The sequence below is a fragment of the Heterodontus francisci genome, chromosome 7, assembly GCF_036365525.1.
Source record: "Heterodontus francisci isolate sHetFra1 chromosome 7, sHetFra1.hap1, whole genome shotgun sequence".
NCBI classification, from domain to species: domain Eukaryota; kingdom Metazoa; phylum Chordata; class Chondrichthyes; order Heterodontiformes; family Heterodontidae; genus Heterodontus; species Heterodontus francisci.
In genome coordinates this window covers 92,083,727-92,111,408 of record NC_090377.1, presented here as the reverse complement: position 1 = coordinate 92,111,408, position 27,682 = coordinate 92,083,727, and the positions used below count along the sequence as shown (strand labels likewise).

The 27,682-nt window shown below is 41.3% G+C and overlaps 1 protein-coding gene across 5 annotated transcripts in view; it reads right to left on the bottom strand.

Moving 5' to 3' along the window:
• myo1b (myosin IB) overlaps positions 1-27,682 on the bottom strand; it is a 306,869-nt gene that overhangs the window by 245,209 nt on the left and 33,978 nt on the right. For all 5 annotated transcript variants that reach the window (XM_068035658.1, XM_068035660.1, XM_068035654.1 and 2 more), the window contains exon 3: positions 22,765-22,880. In XM_068035658.1, coding sequence (XP_067891759.1) covers positions 22,765-22,880 — 116 coding nt within the window. The remainder of the gene's footprint in view (positions 1-22,764; positions 22,881-27,682) is intronic.

Below are 27,682 nucleotides of genomic sequence, written 5' to 3'. Positions count from 1 at the left end.
GGCTGCTTTTGCAAAGCCATTCCAAATTCAGAGCAGCAAGTAGAACATTCTACAGTCCATCCAATCCATAAGCCTAAATACTGTACATTGGGATAACGGGGTGGAGTAGGGAAGAGAAGTCATTAATTGCTCAGATAGCTGACAATATGACTATATTTCATATTTAAATACTCAGGATGTTTGAAACTTTTTAAATTGCCTTATTAGGACATTTGGAATTTGTACTCCAACACACTGTGCTGAGGAGTGGTAGAAAGCAGACTGTCGACTTAAAGACGTCCCACATACCAAGCTCCTGATCTGAGCCACACTGTTTTGGGACGTTTGCAAAAGCAAGGGAGGAGGAAGATTTTTTTTAAATGTTGTGCATGAATCGCCTGGGCCCACATGTCCCTTAAATGCTCGCTCAGCAATGTAACTATCAGAGGCTCAAGGCCAGGTTAACTGTCCTCCCTGCCAGCTATAATATTATACCGCTGCTAGGGGAAGGAGGGAAAATATAAACAAATGAAGAATTTTTACTGTTTTCAAAATGAATATAGACATGTTTCAGTCAATTCACCAACCATTGCAACAGTAAACATACAGACAAGGCTGCAGAATATCTCACACAAAACATGCATATAAATCTCAACATAACTGTTTACACAAGGAAAATTTAAAGCACAATGTTCAATTCTCAGGAAATCCCAGAAGACATGTAACAGATGCCAGATGTTGTAGTTCCAGGAAACATCACTAAAATCTGAACTATTGAGCAGTCACTTTCCATTGGGGAGTTCAACCAAGACCCTTCCAAACCATCTCGAGATAACAAGATGAACACAATCTGTATACGAGGGCGAGAGAGATTAAGAGCACATTTGGAGTCCACAGAACATTACATTCTTGCTGGAAGACTATTGTCCTCACTGATCAAATGATAAGATATAATTTTCTGAAGTAAATATGAATCATTAAACTGTGAAAATTTCCTTTGCATTTAGTACCGTACAGTATCTACTGGTATACGGTGTCTGAAAATTTATCAAATTTTGGGATTGCTTAACCATACTTGCATGAGCCCATCATTATTTTTCAGAAATCATCTGAACAATTTCAGAGATCCACGACAATGGCAATAGCACATTGGGAGGGCAGAGCCCGATGACTGGAAGGCCCCATTCCCTCATAACTTTTTCAGGCATGTAGAATTAAAACCAGAGCCTTGACCTTTTAATAAAGCTTCAACTGTGTGCCTCCACAATTGCTTTTAGCCTTTTAAGATCCATTGAGCAATTATAGACATAGGCATTTCTTTTCAATTCCAACCTGTAATACCCTATCATCATCGTAGGTAAATTTTAATGAAACATAAAACACAGCACTGACAAATATGCCCTCTTACCCCCCCCCCACATTAAACTTTATCTTCAGTCTGGCTGAAACAGTGTCTAATTATAACAGTAGAAGGTTGAAGAACTCCTATTTTAAGAACTAAATATTAACATAAAGCTATGATTAACATCCTTCTATTCTGATACACAATTGTGTTTTTTTTTTGAACAGTACACATTAGGTGACATCATTCTAGATACTGATTTGAAAGAGGTAACCAAACAGGCAGCGTGAGCAACTGAATCAATAGTATTAGGAGATGCAATCATTAACTCAAAAGTGCTTCAGTACAAAGTGGGCAATTTAATCCAGTTCTTTCAACCTGCTAAGTTTACCAACCGTTTCACACTAGCATTTCTGATTGTGCAGATGACGCATTCATTTAAACAAGAATTTTCACAGAATTTACCGACTTATAGGTTTTTAAAAGAATGCCAAATGTTAATAAATACAGAAGTCTCAGTGAAGTGTTGGTGCTTCAGGGGTAAACATTTCAAACTTCATTTGCATTGCCATCGTTGTTACCCCCAGAACAAATTCAATAATTTACTGTGCTTTCACACTACATGATTAGCATCACACTGCTAAGCTTCTGAGGGCCCATCTGCCTCTTCTCATGCTGAACGGTAGCAATATGGGACACCAGTAGCGTGTTGTGCCACAGGAAGTATTGCATCACTGGCATTTCCCAACGGCCCACATTATCATAGAGGGGACAAATGTTGGGTGTTGCTGGATTCACTCTGCTGAGCACAGTAACAGGAAGATTGATTCAGGCCTTAAAGGCACAGCACCATTACAGGGGCAAGTATAATTCAAGCAGAAAGGGGCAGTCATAAGATCTTTACCTTTTTTGCAGGAATTGGGTCAGGATTTTTATCTGAGCATGACTGAGATGGCAGCAACATCCAATACTGTGTGCCTGCCCCTGCAGTCAGTCTCAAAGGAGCTAGCAAGAGGGTGACACTGTTGTGTCAAGCAGTAGACGAAGGAATGGGGAAATCAAATGTGGGTGAAAAAATGATGGCTTGGGAACGGAATCATGGTAATGGTTTGACTGTGAGCTTCACTTTTGAATCTAGCTGAAATGGAGCAAGGATAAGGTCAGGGAGGGGGAAGGATTCCTATGCTGTCAAAGGGAAATGGATGCTAGTGACCCGGGGAGGCCCAGATAAGTGATTTCAGCAACTATAAAAAATGAGTTTGAGATTGTTCACCATTCCCCCCGCCCCCAATTCCTGCTCCAACTTAGCCATAATCGGAAAGAATCAATAACCATGGCTTCCATCACTAGGTTTAAGACACTAACAAGATTCTGAAACATATCCTGAAGCAGCAAAACTATTTTTTAACCTAAGAGTCAAAAATGAAAGACTATATTGACAATAGCAACCTCTCTCTTAAGACTGGCATCACCTAAACAGCAACTCAGGAATCAATAATGCCAGGTTTTTATTGAGACAGTTTGTTTCTGAACTGTTCCTGGTGCTGTTAGGGGAAATCTGGATATAAAGCTGCTGGTAGTTATTTGCTTGAGGTTCATATTGCTTCTTCCTCTTCAGGTACAGACACCAGAAAAAAGTGAGGAAGTTCAGGAGCAAAATGGGAGCATTGGAATAATGCTCAATTTCCCTCTAGTCTGCATCCATTTCTCAAGTGCTGTTTGGGAATAGGTCAGGGAAATATCAGCCCTGGGGAATGCCAAAAGGTCATCAATATACCAACCAATTCTAAAGCTAACCAGTTGCAAGACTACCTCCTCCAGGGAGTCTCACTCCTATTTGCATTGAGCCCAACCCCAGATTCAAGCCAGATTTGCGTCATAATCGCAGCATTGAGAGTGAAGTGAAGACACTTATTGTCAATGTTGCAGTTATAATGTGAATGCACACAAGGCTTTTGGTCAGTGCTGACACTGCCTCAGAATGTGCGTCACAGCATCTCATGCCTGCTGCTTTTTGGGCTCCATTTATATGATGCAGAGTGGAGGTAGTTCTGACAATTAGATTTTACTACATTTCAACTTACATAAAGTTGAATAGAGTCTGCAACACAGAAGGAGCCCATCAGTCCAACTGGTCTATGTTGACATTAGATTTATTAATGGCTATTTTATATTTAAGGACCCTAGTTTGGGACTCACCACAAGTGGAAACATCATCCCTATATCCACCTTATCAAACTCCTATGTAATTTTAAAGACTTCTATCAGGTTACCCTCAGCCTTCTCTCTTCTTAAGAAAAGAGGCCCAAACTGTTCAACCTTTCCTGACAAGTATATCATCTCAGCTCTGGTATCATCCTTGTGAATCTTTTTTGCACCTTCTCCAATGTCTGTATACCCTTTTTATATTATGGAACAAGACTGTGCAACTTCTTGCCAGTTTACATAGCAGCAGTGGTTAGGACCATGCTGGTGTACAGCAAGTCCATCTTGTGGAGTGACATCCCACCTCTGGTAGCCTGCACACATCCAGGCACATTAGCACATCAACTTCAGGTCAATGTTCAGATCAGACTTGCTAATGCAAAACTACTTCCAGTAGTTGCTGCCATGTATCTGGAGTCAATGACTAAAGTGCATTGGTTTTGCTTCTTTCACTTGTACAACTAAAAAAAAGCCACACGCATCAAACCCAGTTGTAACCACATGGCTTTCAACAACAGGACTCAAGTCCTTCTTCAGTGGCAGTCATTTTCTTTAGTTTTTTTTAAACCAATTTGCAAACCTGTTTGCTTTAGCAAGTCAATGATGTAGCAGCATGCATTGCCATAAAAGCAACATTTTTTGCTTTGAAGATAAAGAAAAATTTTCTGGTCAATGGGGAAAGAACAGGGGCATGGGCCTGGATTGGATAACTCTTTCAAAGAGCCAGCACAGGCGTTATGGGCCAAATGGCCTCCTTCGTGCTGCATATTTCTACAAAGGCTCCTTCGACAGTGCCTTCCAAACCCACGACCTCTACCACCTAGAAGGACAAGGGCAGCAGTTGCATGGGAACACCACCACCTGCAAGTTCCCCTCCCAAACCACACACCATCCTGATTTGGAACTGTATCGCCATTCCTTCAATGTCACTGGGTCAAAATCCTGGAACTCCCTTCCTAACAGCACTGTGGGTGTACCTACCTCACATGGACTGCAGCAGTTCAAGAAGGCAGTTCACCACCACCTTCTCAAAGGCAATTAGGGATGGGAAACAAATGCTGGCCTTGTCAGTGACATTCATATCCCATGAATTAATTTTTTAAAAAGCATTAAAAACTTGACATTTGACAATCCAGAGCTGCTTAAAAAAATTGCATAGTTTGTATTAAATACTTTTCTATTACACAATGGAGTTTACAATTCACATCTACAAGTTATTAAAAACACATTTACATCCCTATTTTCTGCCAGGAGCTAATAGTCTAAGAATTTGCCATTATAGAATAGAGTGTGTATTAAAGCCTTAGTCAGCCTGTTGGCGAGTATTTTGTCACATTTACCAGAGTGACCTAGTTCTATTAAGTTCTAAAGTGTTGTTCAATGTAGCTGGATGTGTTCAAGACCAGTTACAGAATATTTCAAAAGTCCAGTAAGAACATGCAACATGTCAGTATTGTATAAAGAAAGATGTCTATTATGATAGGCACAAAGCCATCCATACAAAATTAGTCATTAAGTGGGATAGTAAACACTTTGTGGGTGACAGCAAAATAAAGGGGCCCCTATATTTTAGACAGGGTGCTGCGGGAGCAGAGGGACATTAACAAATGCTAGCACATTGGTGTGTGCTGCAGATTTGATGATCTATTCCAAAATCAGGAAGTCCTGTAAACATAAACAGGGCTTGCACGTTAAAGTTTACCAATCACTGAAATTATTTTAAAATTCAACATTTAGGTTACTTTATTTTTTTGCTTTAAATACCACTGCGTCACCTTGGCAGATGTACACTTTGAAGTATACTAGCTCCCATTACAATTAATCTTCATCTACCAGGATGCAACTGTGAAGCATGAAAATTGGGATCAGACGAAGAAAAGCAGGAAGAGAGCCCTTGAAGCACAATGAGGCAGTATAATGATTTCCAATTGTCAATCAAGCTTTAAAAGATTCGGTAATTGTTTGGAGTAACTAGGTTTAACAGTTTAGTACCAGGATTTTTTTTTCTGTTTTTTGCTGTGGCACCTTTCAATTTTTTTTTAAATTCTGTGTGTTGTTTTTGTGTTTTCAGCCAGTGTAACCCAACCCCCTGAAACAAAGTTCACCTCAGGCAAGCCAGATAATGCTTTGTGTTATATAAACCCTGCACATCTGGTCAATTTGGTGATTACTGATAAATCACAGACTTCACAGTTGATGCTGCCAAACTAATAAATGAAGTAAAGAATATTCTATTGATAATATACGCTGATTTTCTTTCATCAGTCACAGGTTCTGGTAGCTTACATTAAATAGACTATTCCAGAGTTAAATAACACTCAATACAATATTGTGACAAAAATAGAAACTCATCTGGTTTTTTGCAGTTTTTAATAGGGTAATTCTGTATTAAAAGCAGTCGTAGCCAGCTGTGTACTTTTGATCTGCGGCACAGCCAGTGGCTGGTCAACCAATAAGGCTGACAGCAATACAAAAACATCCTTTGTCACTGTTAGATTGATTAAAGCCACTTGTCATTAAATGCGCAGATGAATCATCTGTGAATCAAAGTCATCAAGCTTCTCTCATCCACTTATTCAATATTAATATCCAAACTATATGTATTAAATGTTGCTTCACATCCATGCTTTATGTCCAAAAGTCCAGTGTGTGTTCCTATGGGCTCCTCAGAGGACTATTTTATGTGAATTTATATTGGTGTTAGCAGTACAAGTATTTTAAGGGAAATCTTCCACTTTGGCCTGCACTAGCAGTGCATATCAAGAAACAAAGAACAAAGAACAAAGAACAGTACAGCACAGGAACAGGCCATTCGGCCCTCCAAGCTTGCGCCGATCTTGATGCCTGCCGAAACTAACACCTTCTGCACTTCCGGGGCCCATATCCCTCTATTCCCATCCTATTCATATATTCGTCAAGATGTCTCTTAAACGTCGCTATCGTATCTGCTTCCACCACCTCCCCTGGCAGCAAGTTCCAGACACTCACCACCCTCTGTGTAAAAAACTTGCCTCACACATCCCCTCTAAACTTTGCCCCTCGCACCTTAAACCTATGTCCCCTAGTAAATGACTCTTCCACCCTGGGAAAAAGCTTCTGACTATCCACTCTGTCCATGCCGCTCATAACTTTGTAAACCTCTATCATGTCACCCCTCCACCTCCGTTGTTCCACTGAAAACAATCTGAGTTTTTCCAACCTCTCCTCATAGCTAATGCCCTCCAGACCAGGCAACATCCTGGTAAACCTCCTCTGTACCCTCTCCAAAGCCTCCACGTCCTTCTGGTAGTGTGGCGACCAGAATTGCACGCAATATTCTAAGTGTGACCTAACTAAAGTTCTGTACAGCTGCAGCATGACTTGCCAATTTTTATACTCTATGCCCCGACCGATGAAGGCAAGCATGCCGTATGCCTTCTTGACTACCTTATCCACCTGCGTTGCCACTTGCAGTGACCTGTGGACCTGTACTCCCAGATCTCTCTGCCTGTCAATACTCCTAAGGGTTCTGCCATTTACTGTATACCTCCCACCTGCATTAGACCTTCCAAAATGCATTACCTCACATTTGTCTGGATTAAACTCCATCTGCCATTTCTCCACCCAAGTCTCCAACCAATCTATATCCTGCTGTATCCTCTGACAATCCTCATCATTATCCGCAACGCCACCAACCTTTGTGTCGTCCGCAAACTTCCTAATCAGACCAGCTACATTTTCCTCCAAATCATTTATATATACTACAAACAGCAAAGGTCCCAGCACTGATCCCTGCGGAACACCTCTAGTCACAGCTCTCCATTCAGAAAAACACCCATCCACTGTTACCCTCTGTCTTCTGTGACTGAGCCAATTCTGTATCCATCTTGCCAGCTCACCTCTGATCCCGTGTGACTTCACCTTTTGCACCAGTCTGCCATGCGGGACCTTGTCAAAGGCTTTACTAAAGTCCATATAGACAACATCCACTGCCCTTCCCTCATCAATCATCTTCGTCACTTCCTCAAAAAACTCAATCAAACTGTGCACCCCAGCCCAAACAGTCTGTCCATCAACAAGCCAGGAGGACACAAGCAGCACTGAAGCAGAAATTTACCTTTATATTTTCAATTGCTGTCAGCTGTTTAAAGAACCTTAGTTCAAAAGTATGGCAACCCGTGAGATGTGCCTAAATTCGATAGCACCCAAATAATAGATGCAAAATGGTTGGCATGCTAAACTCACGCACCATAAGAGAGAACCAGAGAGCAATTCCAAATTCATCCTTGAGCCACATTAGAATAAATCCGCTGAGCTGCAGGCACCAAATCTGCCACTGACACAGCTCAAACTCCACTAGCTCGGACACCCTGCCAACCCTCCAGGAATGCCCTGGAGTCTTCAGGAATTTAAAGAACTGCGGCAAGCAACCAAGGAGGAAGAAAATAAAATCACAGTGGCATTACCATTGTGTTCTTTTCATTTTTTTGAACACTTTGGTTTATTGGATGCAAAAATATCACAGATGGGAACAAAGGCTGTTTGATTGGGTAGGGTGGTTGGAGGCAGGATTTCATATGATACCTCCAGGAATACTTTCAACCAGAGTTGAAAGCCGAGCCGGCTGGCAGGTAAGTCAGGGGTGAAATGGGAAGGGTAAGCTATCTGGAAATCTGACTGCTTTCTCAGTGAAGGAACGCTTTCATCTTGAATTAACCTCCTGTCATCTTATTCTTGTGTTCACTTTTATTTTCTCATTCTAAATCAAATAGTGGTAACTGATGCTCTACATCACATAGTGTTGTGCTGTATTTTCTTAAGTCCTTAAATGATAATCGCTGGCTTTATATTCGGATTCAGCACAAACACTATTTATTGTCTTACTTATTTACATTGCATAATCCAGGTACAGGTCTTTTCCTTGCTGGTGTGTGCTCTCTGTAAAGCCTTGTGCAGGGTAAGCCTCTTAAATTGGTGTCTCTTACTGATATATGCTTGATGACGTCATCAGTTGCAACAGTGGCCTGATCTCCTAAAGGTACAGTTTTTAAAAGATGAAGTCACCACTGCACTGCATTACACATCAGTGGTTCTCAAGATGACAGACCCCTGGGTGGCAGTAAGGGCTTCCCAAGGGTCCGTGAAATGCGCTTACTGAACCAGGTTAGCCTTATGGGTGGGTGACATAGGCAGCCACCCAGGGCATCATGGTCAGGGGCACCATGGTCAAGAGTATGCACAGAAACTGGTGGCTGGAGATGGGCTCGGTGCAAGCCACGTGGTGGGAGCAGGCTGCCACGTGGTGGGAGCAGGCTGCCACAGGTGCAGCACAAAGCCGACAGGCTATCTCACCTTGGAGGAGAGCTGAGAGCATCACAAAGATCTCCAAGGCTGGCGGTGGGCCCCAGATGAGAGAGAGTTTTTTAAAAAATATTTAAGTACTACATACTTAAATGCAAAGAAGGGTGCCAAAATACAAGGTCACCCAGTGCCATTTTCCCCAATTTAGATAGGGGGGTCCACATTTAATAATTCACTTGAAAAGGGGTCCTTCAAACAATTGCTCTACATCCCTCGGCCTGATTTCACATTAAAACTTCCATATCTCCCAGTGAACCTTCTCTTCTCCAATGAGAAGAGTTCCAGTTTCTTTGAGTCAATCACCATATAGTTAATTTTCTCGTTCCAAATCAGTAGCTCTTCTCTGCACATTTCGCAACTCAGCTACATCCTTCCTGTAGTAAGGGTTCCAGAACCGAACACAAACACTCCAGGCTGACCAATGCTTTAATTAGGGACACAATCACTTCCCTTGAGCTACACTGTATTCTTTTTATACAACTTAGCATCCCTTGTTTCTTGGACAGTGGCCAACATTTCCTTGATGTTTTTAGGGGCCCATGACTCTCAAACACGTTTCTTGATTCAGTCAATCCATATTTTTCCATTAATCCTATAACCCCTTTGCATTTAGAAATAAATGATTTGCATTTCACAATCTCAGGATGTGCGAAAGTGCTCTACAACCAATGAAGGATTTTTGAAGTGTCGTTTCTGTTGAAATGTAGGAAATTCCACAGCCAATTTGGGCACAGCAAGTTTCCACAAACAGCAGAATGACAATGATATTTCCGTGATCTTGTTTGAAGGATAAATATTGGCCTGAACACCGGGGAAAACTCCTCTGCCCTTCTTCGAATAATGCCAAGGGATCTTTTATGTCCACCTGAGAGGGCAACTCAGTTTAACGTCTTGTCTGAAAGAAGACACTTCCGAAAGCACAGCGCTCCCTCAGTACTGAACAGAATTGTTAGCCAAGATTTTGTGCTCAAATCTCTGGACTGGGACTTGAACCCACAAGCTCTTCACTCAGGTGAGAATGCTACTTCTGAGCCACAACTGACACCTTATGTAAATGGCACATTTGCCATGCCCACCTTCACAAACAATTTAATCGCCTTGTAACTTGCCTCCATTTTCCACTGTATTAACCATCCCTGCTATTTTGATGCCATTCTCAAATTTTGGGATGAAACTGACATGCAGTTCCAGATAATTTATAAAGAGTGTTAAGCTCACCAACAGAACCCAATGAAATCCAGTTGGCACACCCTCCACCCATTTATATAGTGCCTATGACTGGATTTTACAGTCAGCAGCAAAGTGATAACACTCGCTGCTAACCTCAAAGAAAACTGCCCACAAAGATCTAGTGATTTCTGGTGTGGATTTCACCTTTCCCAACATTAATTTCATTCTTGCCCCAACTATAGGGATCTCTGGTGTCCAACAACAGTGATGTCATCAAGCAGGCTAAGCAGCTAATCACAATGAAGAATTCTCAGTCAGCAAATCAGGAAGTAACAAGCAGGCTTAATCATTCACTTTTTATCAATTTACACAAAACAAAACAAAGATTGGGATTAAGGTAAAAGCTGAAATATCATAAACTTGAAAAAATATGTCTTATTCTTAAAATCTTGAGGAATCATAATGGAGGAATTGGACACTCCACAAAATATAAAATTACCTTTTCAGAGCCAGAGAGGTTGTTCTGCAGTAATTATGACTTAGCATACCATTAAAAACACAATTACAACTCATTCAACAAGGCTCAACTTTTTCAGGAGACTTTACAATGAAATTAGGAGTGTAAAAAGTGGAAGATCACGTCAAATCAAGTCATTTCTAAGCTTTTCATCTGCTAGGACATCAACAGCACAACCTGTGAAGGAGTGGGGAATCATTAACAGCAACTTCTGGATTTCCACGTCTAACTATGCAAGTACAGGCAGCAGATGTTACTGTCCATTACACAGGGTAATGACAATGACCACTGACTGTTTCCTATCATCCGATCATGATCCCATCCACCTTCGCATCCTGCTGCTACTACCCTGTCTATTAGTTTTCCGTGAGATACCTCATCAAAATCTTTACTAAAAAACAACTTTAAAAAAAAATTTGTTCATGGGATACGTGCATCGCTGGCAAGTCCAGCATTTATTACCCATCTCGAATTGCCCTCGAGAAGGTGGTGGTGAGCCACCTTCTTGAACCGCTGCAGTGCTGTTAGGAAGGGAGCTCCAGAATTTTGGCCCAGTGACAGTGAAGGAACAGCGATATAGTTCCAAGTCAGAATAATGTGCGACTTAGAAACAAACTCACAGGTGGTGGTGCTTCTATGCATCTGCTGCCCTTGTCCTTCCATATGTTCAAGATCGTGGGTTTGGAAGGTGCTGTCGAAGGAGCCTTGGTGAGTTGCTGCAGTGCAACTTGTAGACGGTACACACTGTGTGTTGGTGGTGGAGTGAGTAAATGTTTAAGGTAGTGGATGGGGTGCCAATCAAGCAGGCTGCTTTGTCCTGAATGGTGTTGAGCATCTTGAGTGTTGTTGGAACTGCACTCATCCAGGCAAGTGGTGAGTATTCCATCACACTCCTGCCTTGTGCCTTGTAGTTGGAGGACAGGCTTTGCAGAGTACGGAGATGAGTTACTAACCGCAGAATTCCCAGTCTCTGACCTGCTCTTGTAGCCACAGTATTTATATGGCTGGTCCAGCTGAGTTTCTGGTCAATGGTAACTGCCAAAATGTTGATGATGGAGGATTCAGCAATGGTAATGCTGTTGAACGTCATGGGGAGATGGTTAGGTTGTCTCTTGTTGGAGATGAACATTGCCTGCCACTTGTGTGGCATGAATGTCGCTTGCCAATTATCAGCCTAAGCCCGAACGTTGTTTAGGTCTTGCTGCATGTGGGCAAGGACTGCTTCAGTATCTGAGGAGTTGCAAATGGAACTGAACACTGTGCAATCATTAGCGAACATCCCCACTTCTGACCTTATGTTGGAGGGAAGGTCATTGATGAAGTAACTGAAGATGACTGGATTTAGGACACTACCCTGAGGAACTCCTGCAGCGATATCCTGTGGCTGAGATGATTGACCTGCAACAACCACAACCTTTGTGCTAGGTATGACTCCAACCAGTGGAGAGTTTTACCCAATTCCCATTGACTCCAGTTTTGCTAGGGCTCCTTGATGCCACACTCAGTCAAATTCTGCCTTGATCAAGGACAGTCACTCTCACCTCACCTCTGGAATTCAGTTCTTTTGCCCATGTCTGGACCAAGGCTGTAATAAGGTCTGGAGCTGAGTGCCACTGGCAAAACCCAAACTGAGCAGTGATGAGCAGGTTATTGCTGAGTAAGTGCCACTTAATCACACTGTTGATGACACCTTCATCACTTTGCTGATGATCGAGAGTAGACTGAGGGGGTGGTAATTGGCCAGGTTGGATTTGTCCTACTTTGTGTGGACAGGACATACCCGAGCAATTTTCCACATTGTCGAGTAGATGCCAGTGTTGTTGCTGCACTGGAGCAGCTTGGCTTGGGGCGATGCTAGTTTTGAAGCACAAATCTTCAGTATTACAGCTGGGATGTTGTCAAGGCCCATAGCTTTTGCTGTAGCCAGTGCCTTCAGCAATTTCTTGACATCATATGGAGTGTATCAAATTGGCTGAAGACTGGCACCTGTGATGCTGGGGACCTCAGGAGGAGGCCAAGGTGGATCATCCACTTGGCATTTCTGGCTGATGATAAAAAAACAAATTTACATGTTTTGACCCCGTTTTCATAATTAGTTACCAGAAAATTATTTCAAATTGGTCTAGTATGACTACCCTTTCGTAAATCTATGCTGACTTTTATAGTTAGTTTATATCTTCCTAAATGTTCTACCAGTTTGTCTTTTAACAATTGATTTTAGAATTCTCTGATACCAAGGTGGACATCTGGCCTCTAGCTCCCCGGACTCCTTTTTAAATAAGGACACTACATTTTCCATTGTTCCCTCCTCTGGTACCACTCTGTTATCTTGGTAATCCCTAAATATTTCTGCCAGTAGATCTAGCAGAACATGATTCAGTTTCCAGGAACTCCAACTTAAGAATTCCATCCAGCCTAGGAGCTTTATTCACTTGGATTTTATTCATGTCCAGGCACCAATCAATTAATAATGGCAATTTTGTTACAACTCTCTTTTGGACTATCTTGGAACGACGACTTTGCTACAGCCCCTGTCCTGTCCTGTTCCCATGTAAATAGGGAACTAAATAACTTATTCAATGTTTCAGGGTATTACTAGTCATAAAACAATAAGATATCCAAACTAAAAGAAAATAATTTTTTGTCAGAGATAGATGACTGTAAAGCAGAAAGCATGAGTGGTTTGAGAGCTGTCAGTGACAAAATGTGGTACCAGGATGGCTAGAGGGGCCTGGTACCATGGAGGTTGAGGGGATTAGAGTCCTCGGAGCATGAGGAATAATGAAGTAGGGCCAGGGAGAAGCAACAGACACAATTTTAGCTGAGGGGAAAAGGAAACTGTTGTGGTGGTGTGCATAGTTAAATTACTCGATGGAGCAGAGGTCAGATGGAATTTAGTACACACACACTCATCTGGTAGGACAAACTGATCAAGCTGTTAAAAAAGCACACGGTCCTAGGTTCTATAAGTAGCAGTGTACAGTATAGAAGCCAAAAGTTTATGCTTAATTTCTATAAATCAATGGTTAGACTGCATCTAGAATATTGATGAATTTTGAATGCCTTCATTTTTTTATTCATTCGCAGGATGTGGGCATTGCTGGCAAGGTCAGCATTTATTGCCCATTCCTACCTGCCCTTCAGAAGGTTGTAATGAGCTGCCTTCTTGAAGCACTTCCGTCCATATGATGAAGGTACTCCCACAGTGCTATCAAGTAGGGAATTTCAGGATTTCAGCCCAGTGACAATGAAGGAATGGTAATATAGTTCCAAGTCAGCATAGAGTGTGACTTGTAGGGAAACTTTCAGGTGGTGGTGTTCCCATGTGCCTGCCGCCCTTGTCCTGGTCAGTGGTAGAGGTCATACGTTTAATAGGTGCTGTCAAAGAAGCCTTGGCAAGTTGCCACAGTGCATTTTGTAGATAGTACACACTGCAGCTATGGTGTGCCAGTGTGCCATTGCTTTGTCCTAGCTGGTGACAAGCTTTTTGAGTGTTGCTGGAATTGCACTCCAGGAAAGTTGAGGGTATTCCATCACACCCTTGACTCATGTCTTGTAGGTAGTGGAAAGGCTTTGGGAGTCAACAGGTTAGTCACTTGCCACAGAATATCCAGCCTCTGACCTGCTCTTTTAGCTGTAGTATTTACATGGTTAAGTTTCTGGTCATTGGGACCCCCTTCCCCCCGCATCCCCCACCATATTGATGGTGGGAGATTCAATGATAGTAATGCTGTTGAATATAAAGGGAGGTGTTTAGACTAGCCCTTATTGAAGGAATGCAAAGATTCACAAAGATGGTAACCGGCATAACGGTCTTTAGCTATGAGGAGAGAAGATACATTAGAAAGAGCCTGAATAAATGTATTAAACTTTTGAGGTTTGATTCAGTTATATTGGGAAAAACTGCCTCTATTATTAACTAGAGGTTATAAGCTTAGAAGCATCATCAAAACAACAAAGGGAGAGTTTAGAAGAAGTGAATATATATTTTGTTATTATTTTATTTAGAGACACAGCACTGAAACAGGCCCTTCAGCCCACCGAGTCTGTGCCGACCAACAACCACCCATTTATACTAATCCTACATTAATCCCATATTCCCTACCACATCCCCACCATTCTCCTACCACCTACCTACACGAGGGGCAATTTACAATGGCCAATTTACCTATCAACCTACAAGTCTTTGGCTGTGGGAGGAAACCGGAGCACCCGGCAGAAGCCCACCTGGTCGCAGGGAGAACTTGCAAACTCCACACAGGCAGTACCCAGAACTGAACCCGGGTCGCTGGAGCTGTGAGGCTGCAGTGCTAACCACTGCACCACTGTGAAAAAGGAACATTTAAAAAGGATATGAGGAAAGGGCAAGGGATTAAAATAATGAAAACTTTGGAATGATTTAAAGGCTGTAATCTCATTTTGCCAACAATAATGTTTGCCCCCATTGATGGATTACTACCTTTTTCTTTGGCATCAATATGTTCAATATGTGAATGCACCAATCTACTTCTTTATGCAGCGAAATGTGGCAATTAAGTTGAGATATTTTGTACAGACAGACACTTCATAAATTCAGGTTAAACCTAATTTATAGTTGGGTATTTGAAGCATAAACAAGTGGTTTTATTAGTCTAGTGTCAGTACAATCATGATCTCTGACATCAATACGACGCTTCTCCTTGTGTCTGCATTTGTGGCTGTTACAGTCGTACTTATACAAGTCAGAAGCCAATTTGAGAATGTGTTCTAATAAAAAGGTCACAGACCTGAAATGTTAACTTTGTTTCTCTCTCCGCAGATACTGCCAGACCGGCTGAGTATTTCCAGCACTTTCTGTTTTTATTTCAGATTTCCAGCATCCACAGTATTTTGCTTTTATTTGAGAATGTGTTCTCTTTTGTAATTTGCTCCTCATCATCTGTTCTTTGTGTATTGGTACAATTACTGGAATGACTCTCCTCCTCAAATTTGCAATCTGTCCTGCCATGTGATTAATTGCTTTCATTGGAAAGAAGAAGCTGCCTTGTGGAGCTTTCACTCTGTTCAAAACTTACTAAGACACACAGCCCTGATGACTTGACAGCTTAAAGTGGTGTGTAACCGAGTGACAAAAACCAGTGAGGGCGAGGTCTAAACTTTAGTCTGCTGAGAGAGTTGATCTAGGCTCGGGCAGAGTTGGGGCAGTACAGTTGGTCTCAGCACTGCTGGATTAAGGTAAGGAAAATGGGAATGGTTTCTTACACCTGATCACTATTCACTAACTCCTGCTGGAAGTAGACATATATGAAAGCTGGATGAGAAAAAAACTTGCAACAGAAGAAATTTCTCCATCGTGCAACTTAAAATAAGTTTTCCTCAAAATCTGACAGCTAATTATCAACAGAATGTTACTGGAGAATAAATCATAGTATTTGAAATTAATCAAATTGATATTATTTGTATGGGAATAGGATTTAGGAAGAATGTAAATGATCTGGCCATTCACAAAAACGTTCCCACTACGGTGCTGTAATTTCTGGCATCAGGCACTGAACTGCATTTAACAGGAAAAAGGCTTAAGTCCCTTTGGGCAATGGTCACTGTCAAGTGATTTCTGTTTATGTAATCTTTTTATGAGAAGCTTATGAATTCTCAAGCTTATTTTTGGCAGTTCCCAAGTTTTGTTCTTGGATGACATCCCACCATGATCTGGGAGAGGAATGGAACAATATCATGGCAATTGCTCAAACAGCAAGTCTTTCTTTCAAAATGTTGTTGCGTGAATTTTTAATTTCTTGTTCAATAAAAAAGGAGCCCTCCTGGAACAATGCAAAACATGGCCGGAAAAGTATCATTTCTCACTGCTGGTGTGTGTTGGGTTTGTATTCGTAGCATTGTAGGATGTTTTAGAGAAAGTCTTGGACTCCAGTAAAGGCTAACTAACAGCTCTATTATTTACAGTTACTATAAACACTCTCTGCAAGCCACCTAAGCTAGCATCCTTCGTGCTGCTATACCTTCTCCTCGAGCCTATCTCATGTGACTGTTACATCATCACTCGTACAGTGGGAGGGGTCTCTCTCACTGTCTTCAGTATTAACCCTTTACATCCTTATTCTACATCTCCCCCCAAGTCTTCATGCAACATTTTTCCAAACATTGTCATGCCAACATGCTTTGTTGAATGATAATTTTTTAATCCACCAGCTGGAGACTTGAATTTATTTTTTTTTAATTAAAAAGGAACAGAGAAAAAGTGACTTTGCTAGCAGTTTAAGATGGTCACCTAATTTGCAACACTGTATCCTACATTCCAAGGCCTGCAACGTGGAGACAAAGTGTCTGCGCCATGCCAGCAAGAACCAAGGCCTGGGAAATTTAAGGGAACTGCCTGCTCCCATTAGCAAGGCATCAAGACTACCACTTGAACAATGGGACCCTGGTTGTGAGAAAGGAATCCCAAAACATGGGCTGTTTTAGTCGCAAGAAGAAATACACTGTTAACTACCATGCTTGAATCACTGGGTGACTGTCATGTGACAAACCCCTTCCACCCCCCCCAATCTGTGTGTCTTTAGGTTGGTGTTTCTTTGCTGCAGCTGACAAGCATCTGGACTCTGACAAGTGCAGACCCAAGTGCGGGTCCCTCCTTTCTCTCTCTCACCATTCCAGCTTTGAACCCTGCCTGCTGACCGTGACCACCTCTGTATACCCCAGTTGCAACCAGAGACACCTTGAATGAAATAATCCGCATCACTGTTTCCAAGGTACCCAAAAATCAGCCATCTAGCTGTTCAAACCAGAAGCCTCAGGATTACCAACTTTAGCTAGAAGCCAGCCGAATCACCAAACTCCACAGACTTTATAAGTCTTTTTTCAATGGACTCTAACTCGACAAATCTAGCCTTCTCCACTCTGTAACCTATGTGTGTGTATGAACCTCAAGTGAGTGAGTTTGTGTGTGGGTGCATGTACCTCGAGTGAAAGTTTGTGTGTGCGCCTCCAGTGAGAGAGAGTGTGTGTGTGTGTGTGTGCATGAGAGTGTAAGTGAGAGACAGAGAGAGAGAGAGGGAGGGAGAGTTGGAGCATAGTTTATTATTTTACTTAGATCAGTTTAAGTACAATAAAACAAACTTCTTTCTTTGTTAAACTCAAGAAAACCTGTCTAATTGGTTCTGTTTATGATCTTAGCATGTAAATAATCAAAAACTCACTGAAATGGCAAGTACATCCACTTTTAAAAAAAGAATTAACCCTGTTGTGGTCAAACACGGAGAGTGACAAAAGGGGAGCCTTTCGACCCCTCCTCACCTGATCTTAACAATATATACATTTATAACTTCTCTACGACTCTTTCTCCCCCCAAGTCTCTGATTTTACAGATTCAGTCTAATCAGAGGTTTGACAACTCTCCCAGATCTGTTGTAATCTGTCTGGGACAGTGATCTTCGTAGGAAGTTTGGGTTGCTGATTTGGTTTTTCGTTTCTACAGGTTGTAGTATTTCATTTGGTTTGAGTTTGTTCATCTTCTGGATCTTGCAGCTGGATGACTGGCTGTTGCTTTTGCAGAATGAGAATGATATTCGATTCCTTTGTATGTTCACTTCATTTGGTCGTATAATATACAATCGCTGATAGTCCTCATGTTTATGGATTACTGTATCTTCTCGTTCCAGCTCATGTATCCAAACTTTTAGACCATTGTTTAATTTGGGTAAGCTTCTTGCTCAAAATTTCCAATTGTAATTCTGAGTTTGTTTCCTTCTGTAGGAATTTTCTCTTTCTCGAACCATATTGCTTTATTTAAAATAGACTTTGTAGGTGTTCCCCTTTCTTGAAGGAATTCTGCTTGTTTGTGTTTTTTTCAGGCTTGGTTGCTTTAATTGAGGTCCCCAGTTGTGTGTGAGTTCCTTGCTGTTTTAATAGACTTTTCCAGGTTTTTCCCCATTCTTTGAGAAATGCAGTTTGTTTGGGATTTTTTTTCCAGGCTTGCTTGCCTTAATGAAGGTGTCCCCACTGTTTTCAGGGTTTCCCACTCTTTGCCTTCGCATTCAGCCCAAGTGAAGGATTGGATTTTTCCCGCCCCTTTTCTTTTTACTTTCTGAGCACAATGCCTTTAGAAAAGTACTGCAAGCTTTTCAAAGGCTTTTAACGTGATCCCCAGCATTGGTATCGTGACTTACCCGATTGTTGGATTCTACATGCAGGCCACCACACTTCTGTCCTGTGGTGCAGCCTGTAATTCTGTGCTCTCACTCACCACAGCTGTGGAGCTCTCCACAGCCTCTTCTGCAGGTAAGTAGTTTTCTTACTTTACTGTGTCAGTATTTATCTTTAAATTTCACCTGGCGTTTCTTCCAAAGGTAAGATCTTCAAATTCTCCTGGTCACTTTCACTGCTGTTTACCATGGTTTTACCATTGCCACCATGTTGGGTTTGTATTAGTAGCATTGTAAGGCATTCTCGAGAATGTCTTAGACTCCGGTAAAGGTTAACTATTATTAACAGTTACTATAAACACTCTCCACAAGCCACCTAAGCTAGCATCTTTCATGCTGCTGTACCTTCTTCTTCTCAATCCTATTTCATGTGATGGTTAAATTATCGCTCGTACAGTGTCTTCAGTTTTAACCCTTTACATCCTTATACTACAGTATGGATTACTCATCAGTACTGTAATATATTTCTATTCCATTCAGGTACTCCCTCCATATTGTTCCCAAACATGGGTAGTGATGCACGTTTGAGATTATCCGGATCTTACTGCGTGACATATGATGTCACAACATGCACCGAACAAGAACAGAATGAAGTTGCTGGATGTTACAGTGCAGCTGCTCAACTTGGTTTCATGAACACATAGAAACCGTCATGCAAGAGAGAGTGGAATAAACCCAGTAATGAACCATTGTGAGGTTACCAGAAGAAAATATAATTAAAGATTTTTTTAAATTTCATATTTGACCTCAGAACATCGCAAAATACTTTACAGCCAATGAAGTTTTAGTCACTAGACAAACAGTGAAAAACAAATGGAATATTGGGACATGTAACCTACAGAGCAGATAGTTGCACATTAGGCTTTACAATGTACTAGTTTAGATCACTTTTGGATGACACTTCACATCACCACAATACATATTGACATAGATGCATGGTATAGGTGCAGAGAAAAGCAATAAGAATGATCTCAAATGTAAAGAGGAGGAACAAAGATGGGGTAGTTTAAACTTTTATATCTGGACTTTTTGACTTTTTTCAAAGCATCCCCAAAACCAGACGTTCTCCTCAATGATTATTATTTATCAGCTTTTGCCACTCCAAATTAAGTATAACTTAAAATCTAAAAGATTGCTTTATAAAAGCTGATGGTCACTGCATAAAAAGTTGACTTGTTATCTGTGCATGCAATTGCTAACAAATAATTTAATCTGGAACAGATTTGTATCCACTCCACACGCAGATCCACTTTCCACCAGCCTTTGCCTAAAAGTTACACATTCAGCGTACTGAGAGGTTATCCAAACATAGGTTCTCACATCCATTATTCCTTCAACATGAAGAAAATTACATTCCAAGTTCATTGTAACATTCGGATTTATATGGTATGTATTGTTTGAAAGCAGTTTCCCCACAACTTTGCAGACAAATTAGATGCAGCAATAACCAAGTTCAGCTTTGGTAGCACTTCATCTAAGTATTAAGCAGGTAATGCCTAACTACATAAGCCTTCTGCATCAACCAGAGATGAAAGTTGCCATGAAACATATGGGAAAATACATCACGAGAAAAACCATCCATAGGATGAACAGTTGTATTTCTATAAATGAAGTCCTATTCTAAGACTACAACAAAAGCAGTAGCTTAAGCAGGAAGGAAAATCTTACACATTTAACATGATGTAGTTCCCATCGCTTAACACTGCCATAGAAATTCTTTGAACAGCAATATAATTACAATTATAGCAAAACATACAGATTTCAGTGTCCTATTTGCCTTGGTTCAGCCTTATTCAACAGTCTCAGGTTTAATTTTCCCATTAATGACAGAAAGTTAACCTGCACACCTGTTTTTTTTTCTCTCCAGACATCAAACTACTTGCATTAGAATTATTAATACTGTACACATGATAAATGACTTCTTTATTCAATTATGTTTTATAATCAGGCAGGGCAGCAAGTTTATTAGAGGAAGGAAATTAAGTAACAAATGAAAAAAGGTGGAGTACTATTACAGACACAGCACAAAAGTGGCTGAAACAAAAAAAAAAATTGGTCCCAAATTTCCACAAGGTTCTCCCACAACTTCTGTGGAGATCCTGAAGCATTGGTACAGGATCCCATTTTTAGCCTTTATACTATTTCTTGGGAGTTCTGCGAATCTAACCCCATGGAAATTTCAGATGATTAACTATAAAACAGCTTTCTCCAATTTACATATTTACAATACCTTCATATTTCAAAAACTATTCAGTTATATTGACCTTGCAGTTTGTTTAAGTGCTCAAATGGATGTCTGTCATAGGACAGTAAAGATGAAAGACAGCTGCACTGCTTCAGATGTTGGACATCAATTAGCATCATTTATTTTTTGGTTTTTCTTTTAAAAGAGAACATACACTTTAAAAATGCCAGCAATGAGTTGAAGGCTATCTGGCAGAAACCTTGAACGTACATTGTCATTACAATACAAAGGAATGAGACTAGTTCTGGTCCTCTCCTCAATCACACTGGCGAGGACAGAATTACTGACAGTGAAGCAGATTATTGGCTTTAACTATGTTGAAAGAAAAACCTGTGTTTTCGACTGTAGATAAACTTGTTTAAAAAATTGAGCCAGTATAGCAAGTGTGGCTGCTACACAGTAATAGCAGAGCAGATACATCAACAAGTCTTCCTCATACTTGATTTGATGAATATACAGGCTGCAGCAAATAGTTATAACAAGGCACTCCACTTCAATCCCCTTGGTGGCTCAGTGGGAAGTGCCTAGCTTGATGTGATTGTGAACCATACATACAAGGGAGGCTCCCACACTCAATAACTGTTCTGTTCTGACACGCTGCTCTCATCTGATCTTGGCCAAGGTGGCAGTAAAGCTATTACAACTGGGCTGAGCAACGAGGGACAAAAGAATCCTGATTTCTGATCCGTAAGCCTCACTGCACAGCACACATGTCAACAGGACACAATCAGACTGAGTCACAATGGCATGATGGTTGAACAGTTTCCTAACAGTTACTGTCTAAGTTGGCAAATGAAGAGTGGTCATTTGGGTGAAGTATAATAGGGTGTCTGGTACACATGGAAGGGAGATACTCTGACTATGGGGGTTACAGCTGATGGGCACCTTGACAGACATCAAACCTTGATGACTATCATGTCTGTGGAGTTCTTGCAGATCACATTTTGAGAATGTAAGACACCAGCATTTGGAAAATGACATAATAGCTAGTCAAACGCTTGTGAAAATAACTTTAAAAGGAAACTCTTTTTATCTGACACGACCATCACTAATGTTTATAAGAAAGGTTTTACCTTATAATCATACACCGCCTTCTGATGCCGACAAGGGTATTTGAAAAATATTTTGAAAATACTAAAATAGTATGAATGTTTTCTAATACTTACTTATATACTTCATGGAAGAAAAATATATTTTCCTAAATGAAACATCCTGTCCCTCCTTGGTAAAGGGTCACTTTCCAAAGTGGAAATTGTGAACCATTTTTTCAGGAGCTGAAATAAATTTCATGAAAGCTAAATATATCATTTTTATTTTTACTTCTACTTATCACTAAAATCATATATGTTCCAGACAGTAATTTACCATACAATAACCACACAGGCTGCACTTTGCCCAGTTCTGTATAGATGAACACAAATGCTCAATAAACAACCTCCTTCCCTGTTTATAAAGCAAAATACATTAACGGATGTTGCCAGGACAGATGGGGTCAAATATAAAGAGAAAAAAATGCCATTTTTAGATGAAGCCTTTCAGGGTTCAAGCAGAAAATTGAAGAATTTGTCTATGATGGAATAATTTGGCGGATGCTTGCAATATACTAAACAAATTACAATTAAGCTGGGAAGTCCAGGCTTTAATAAAACACAAAAGAATAAAGCATTCACATCCTCTTTTTTTCCTTTCATCCAAGGTAAACAGCTAGTTGCATATGCTGTCCTTTGATTTGAGTCAGCTGCAGTTTGTTTAGCTTTGTTGTACTTACATGTGAGGACTCAGTTCATAAAAATTTCTGTTGCGATATTCTTCTACTTTCTCTGGTGTAAAGATGGGCAAGTGTCTGTATGGGTTTACAGATATCACTACACTTCCGATATAAGTCTGTAACAGGAAAGAAACAAAAATACCAAAATTAAAATGCAATGAATTTATAAATTGTCTGTTCTAAATTATAAGTTTCATGCTGTAAAACAGGGAACTGTCACAGTTTAAAATAAAACGACAGTGGGCAATCCAATGCTCTGCTGATTGGTGGGACCTTGCTATTCATTCCCACTCTTAGATAGGTTGCTTGGGTGCAAGGTGGAGGCAGGCCCCAAGAGTGGGCTGGAGAAAAATAATTCTTCATATTAAAAAAGTTATCACATGGCAAATAAATCCTCAGAGTAGCGACAATATGCACCAGCACAGCATATTTTGATGAATTTGGTATACCTTATAAGAATGGAGGAGGAACTTGCACCTTGTTAGTTAGCTGAGTATCTAGCAAGTCAGCATTTATTGAATATTCACTGTACCTTTGGTTCTCAAGACTTATTTCTTCAACATTGTACTAGAATCTAGACTGTAGCTGTACCCAACCTTTCAGAATTCAATTTTCTTCTCTAATTTATCCCTAAAGTTCTCCTCTCCTGAAAATCCTGGCTCATGGTGGTTTACAGTCCCATTGACAGTAGTGGCCCCTCAGTATCTCACTCGTTTGGCAATTCTACAAGTTTCCAGGTCAAGTGATGAGTGTTCATAGTCTAAATAATCAGAGGTTTTGGAATATTTCTGATGTATTTATCCACTGAGACAGAGAGCAAGTCAACGGAGTTACAAGGTACTATTTAATATAAATGGCAACCCTCCTTCAGGTTCTTCTGTGAATCATCATTGTGAGCACACAAACAACGACAGAGACACAACAATCATGAGGAGTCATTGAAGTGCCATAAAGATCACATGGTTGAGCTGCTGAAACAAGTTAGTGGTTCAAAAAAAAAGAGAAGTCATTTGAGGAGAAGAGCACATCAAGTCAGGAAAGAGGAGAAAAAAAGAAAAAACTGCAACAAAAGATTGATAAGAGGAAGACGTCTACAAATGACAGATCAGAAAAAATCTAAAGAAAAGCAGCAGACAAGTAACAGGTCAACAGCAATGCTAGTATTATTTCTCTTCATCATCTCCCCATGCCAAATATTTAGTACTTAATCATTAAGGGATGCACATGTGGAACATCACAGGCAAGGGCTACCATTTTGTGGTATGACTAATTAAAGCTGCAACACAATTAGATCCTACTCAGAACACCAAATTCCACTTCACTGTCCAGGATAGTATCTTTTAAACATTGTTCCAAGATAAACCATCCATGGAGAATGAAGGAAGTTAAGCATGGAATAAAAAATTGAATGAAAATGTGTACAATGCTGCGAAGAAAGGTGGTAGGCCAGATGATTGGGAAAATTTTAGAAACCAGCAAAGGGTGACTAACAAAAATAAAGAGGGAGAATTAGAATATAGGAGTAAACTACTAAGAAATATAAAAACAGACAGTAATAGCATCTGCAAATAAAAAGGAAGAGAGTAGCTAAAGTAGAGTTGGTCCCTTAGAGGATGAAACTGGGGAATTAATGGGAAACAAGGAAATGGCAGAGACTTTGAACAAATATTTTGTATCGGTCTTCATGATAGAAGCCTCGAAAAGCATCCCAATAATACTAGAATATCAGCAGGCAAAAGGGAGCAAGGAACTTAAAACAATCACCATCACTAGAAAAAATGTACTAGGAAAACTAATGAGACTAAAGGCTGACAAGTCCCCTGGACCTGATGGCCTGCATCCTAGGGTCTTAAAAGAAGTGGCTGCAGAAATAGTTGGCTGAATTTTGTTGAGCTCCCGACGTCGGTCTCCGTAGTGGCGGGGCCAGAAGATCGCAGCGGCCCGCCACGGAGCCCGACAACGGGATTGCCAGGTCTGATCTTCCTGGTGGCGGCAAAGCTCTGTGGCGGCCGCCACCCACCTCCGTTCAGTGATGGGACCCAACTTTAAAGGATAGACATGCGTATAAATATTTTTCACCGCAATCTTCCATAGGACGGCCAGCACTCATGCACCTTCACTTTCCTGTCCAAGGAAAGCGGGGCCTCATGGCAGCTGCCCTGCCGCTCGGTGATGGGAATGGCTACTTACCATGCATCAATATGCAGGCCACAGCAATTCTGCCAACAGGTTGGTATCTTCATTCAGATGGCCGGCAATGCCGCGCCTTCAAATCCCCTTTCGAGGAAACGAGGTGCGACTCCTGTGGGAAGTGGGGTGGAGGAACTTGTCTCAGTGCAGGAGGAGGGGAGCGCAGTCAAACTCCTCAGATAGGTTGCGGGGGGCGTGTGATGGGAAGGCGTAAAGGACAAAGGGTCTGAACTCTGGAGGGGGGGGGGGTTGCGGGGAAGAGGTCATTTAGTGACGGTAGGTATTCCAGGGTAGGGGGAAAAGGGCTGAAATGAAGTTTAATGTCATTAGGGGGAGGTGGGAGTGGGCATGGGAAGAATTTTTCATTCCTTTTTAAACTTTACAAAAACTGACCCTTTAAACATTTAAATGCTCTGTTAGGGCTGTAATCCGTTTAAAAATGGCGCCAGAAGCCGTTGCCAGTGACAGTTTGCCCACCCCCTCCACGTCATCGGGGTGTGTGGCCACCCCAGCCATGCAAATGAGCCGCCGCGTTTGGAATCGCAGCAGCTCTGCGACGTGGGCATCGTGCGTGCCGGCCGCAAAATTTTGCGCCCGACACCTATTTTGGCATCAGTCTCTTAAAATGCAGCCCAGAGAGTCTGCAAAGGGATATAGGTCGGCTAAGTGAGTAGGCAGAAATTGGCTGATGGACTATAGTGTGGGAAATATGAAGTTATTCACTTTGGCAGGAAGAATAGAAAAGTAAAATATTATTTAAATGGGGAGAGACTGCAGAGTGCTGTGGTCTAGAGGGATCTGGGTGTCCTCATACATGAATCACAAAAGGTTAGAATGCAGGTACCAGTAATTAAGAAAGCAAATGGAATGTTGGCCTTTATTGCAAGGGGGGTGGAGTATAGAAGTAGGGAACAGGATGTTGGCGTGATCACACCTAGAGTGCTGTGTACAGTTTTGGTATCCTTATTTAAGAAGGGATATACTTGGATTGGTGGCAGTTCAGAGAAGGTTCACTGGGTTTATTCCTGGGTTGAAGGGGTTGTCTTATGAGGAAAGGTTGAGCAGGTTGTGCCTATAGTCATTGGAGTTTAGAAGAATGAGAGGTGATCTTATTGAAACATTTAAGATTCCGAGGGGGCTTGACAGGATAGATGCAGCCAGGATATTTCCCCTTGTGGGGGAATCTAGAACTAGGGGGCGCAGATTCAAAATTAGTGGTCTCCCATTTAAGACAGAGATGAGGAGGAATTTCTTCTCTAAGGGTCGTTAATCTTTGGAATTCTCTTCCCCAGAGAGCAGTGGAGGCTGGGTCATTGAATATATTCATGTCTGAGTTAGACAGATTTTTGATCTTCAAGGGAGTCCAGGGTTATGGGGGGTGGGGGTGGGGGGGCGGGGGGGGTTCATGGTAGGCAGCAAACTGGAGTTGAGGCTACAGTCAGATCAACCATGATCTTATTGAATGGCAGAGCATGCTCAAGTCGACAAATGGCCTACTCTTGCTCCTATTTCTTATGTTCGTATCTTCCTATGAAAGTTTAAATTCACTACAAAGCCAAAGATCAAATGACACCCAATTCCACATTTCTCACATGGATTGACATTCTTCTCAATCATGGATGTCAACTGAAGGAATCTGAGACTGGAAAATCACTGGGTAGTAGGTACTGGATGTTCCAATCTTGACTTTCCTGAACTGGCAACCAGGCTGAAGAACTCCTTGTCATCTCCATCTTAAATGGGAGACCCCAGTACTGAAATTATGCCCCCAGGTTCTCCCACGAGAGGAAACATCTTCTCAGCATCCACCCTGTCAAGCCCCTTATATAAGATATAATCTTATATCTTTCAATGAAATCAGATAGATGTTTGAGATGTTTTTCACCTCTGATCAGCATTTTGAAACAATAAAACAAAGTAATAAGAGAGACAAAATGCATCACTAAGTATTGAGACATGTCCCTCAAGAATTATTTCTCAAGTACAATGCTCTTTCCCTTTAACACCTCTTAAGTACATAAACTGTCTGAAAACTACATATCTATACTTTTTTCCCTATATTTATCACAGGTATCACACATTGACTTAATAAGGCTGTATTTGCTGCTTATAACATCCCTCTCCTTCATTGCCCTGTTCCCTTCAGATTATTCCTGCTGTAGAGAGGAACAGAGGGAGCATTAACAACTTTTTTTTTTAAGAGATACAGCACTGAAACAGGCCCTTCGGCCCACCGAGTCTGTGCCAACCATCAACCACCCATTTTATACTCATCCTACACTATTCCATATTCCTACCACATCCCCACCTGTCCCTATATTTCCCTACCATCTACCTATACTAGGGGCAATTTATAATGGCCAATTAACCTATCAACCAGCAAGTCTTTGGCATGTGGGAGGAAACCGACGCAGACACAGGGAGAACTTACAAACTCCACACAGGCAGTACCCAGAATTGAACCCGGGTCGCTGGAGCTGTGAGGCTGCGGTGCTAACCACTGCGCCACTGTGCCGCCCTCACAGTAACCTCAGAAAAGCTGTTCATAATGCAACAATGTGGCACTTTCTGCATCAGCCATCCCGTGGACTCCTTACTAAAGCTACCAAATTATTATTGTTGGTAATTTTGTGCTGTAGGCCCACACCTACTAAGCACAGGTTTGAGAATGGTCAAATATATTTTGCACAGGCCAAATACAAAAGTAATTTCCATCTCCCCATTCTGA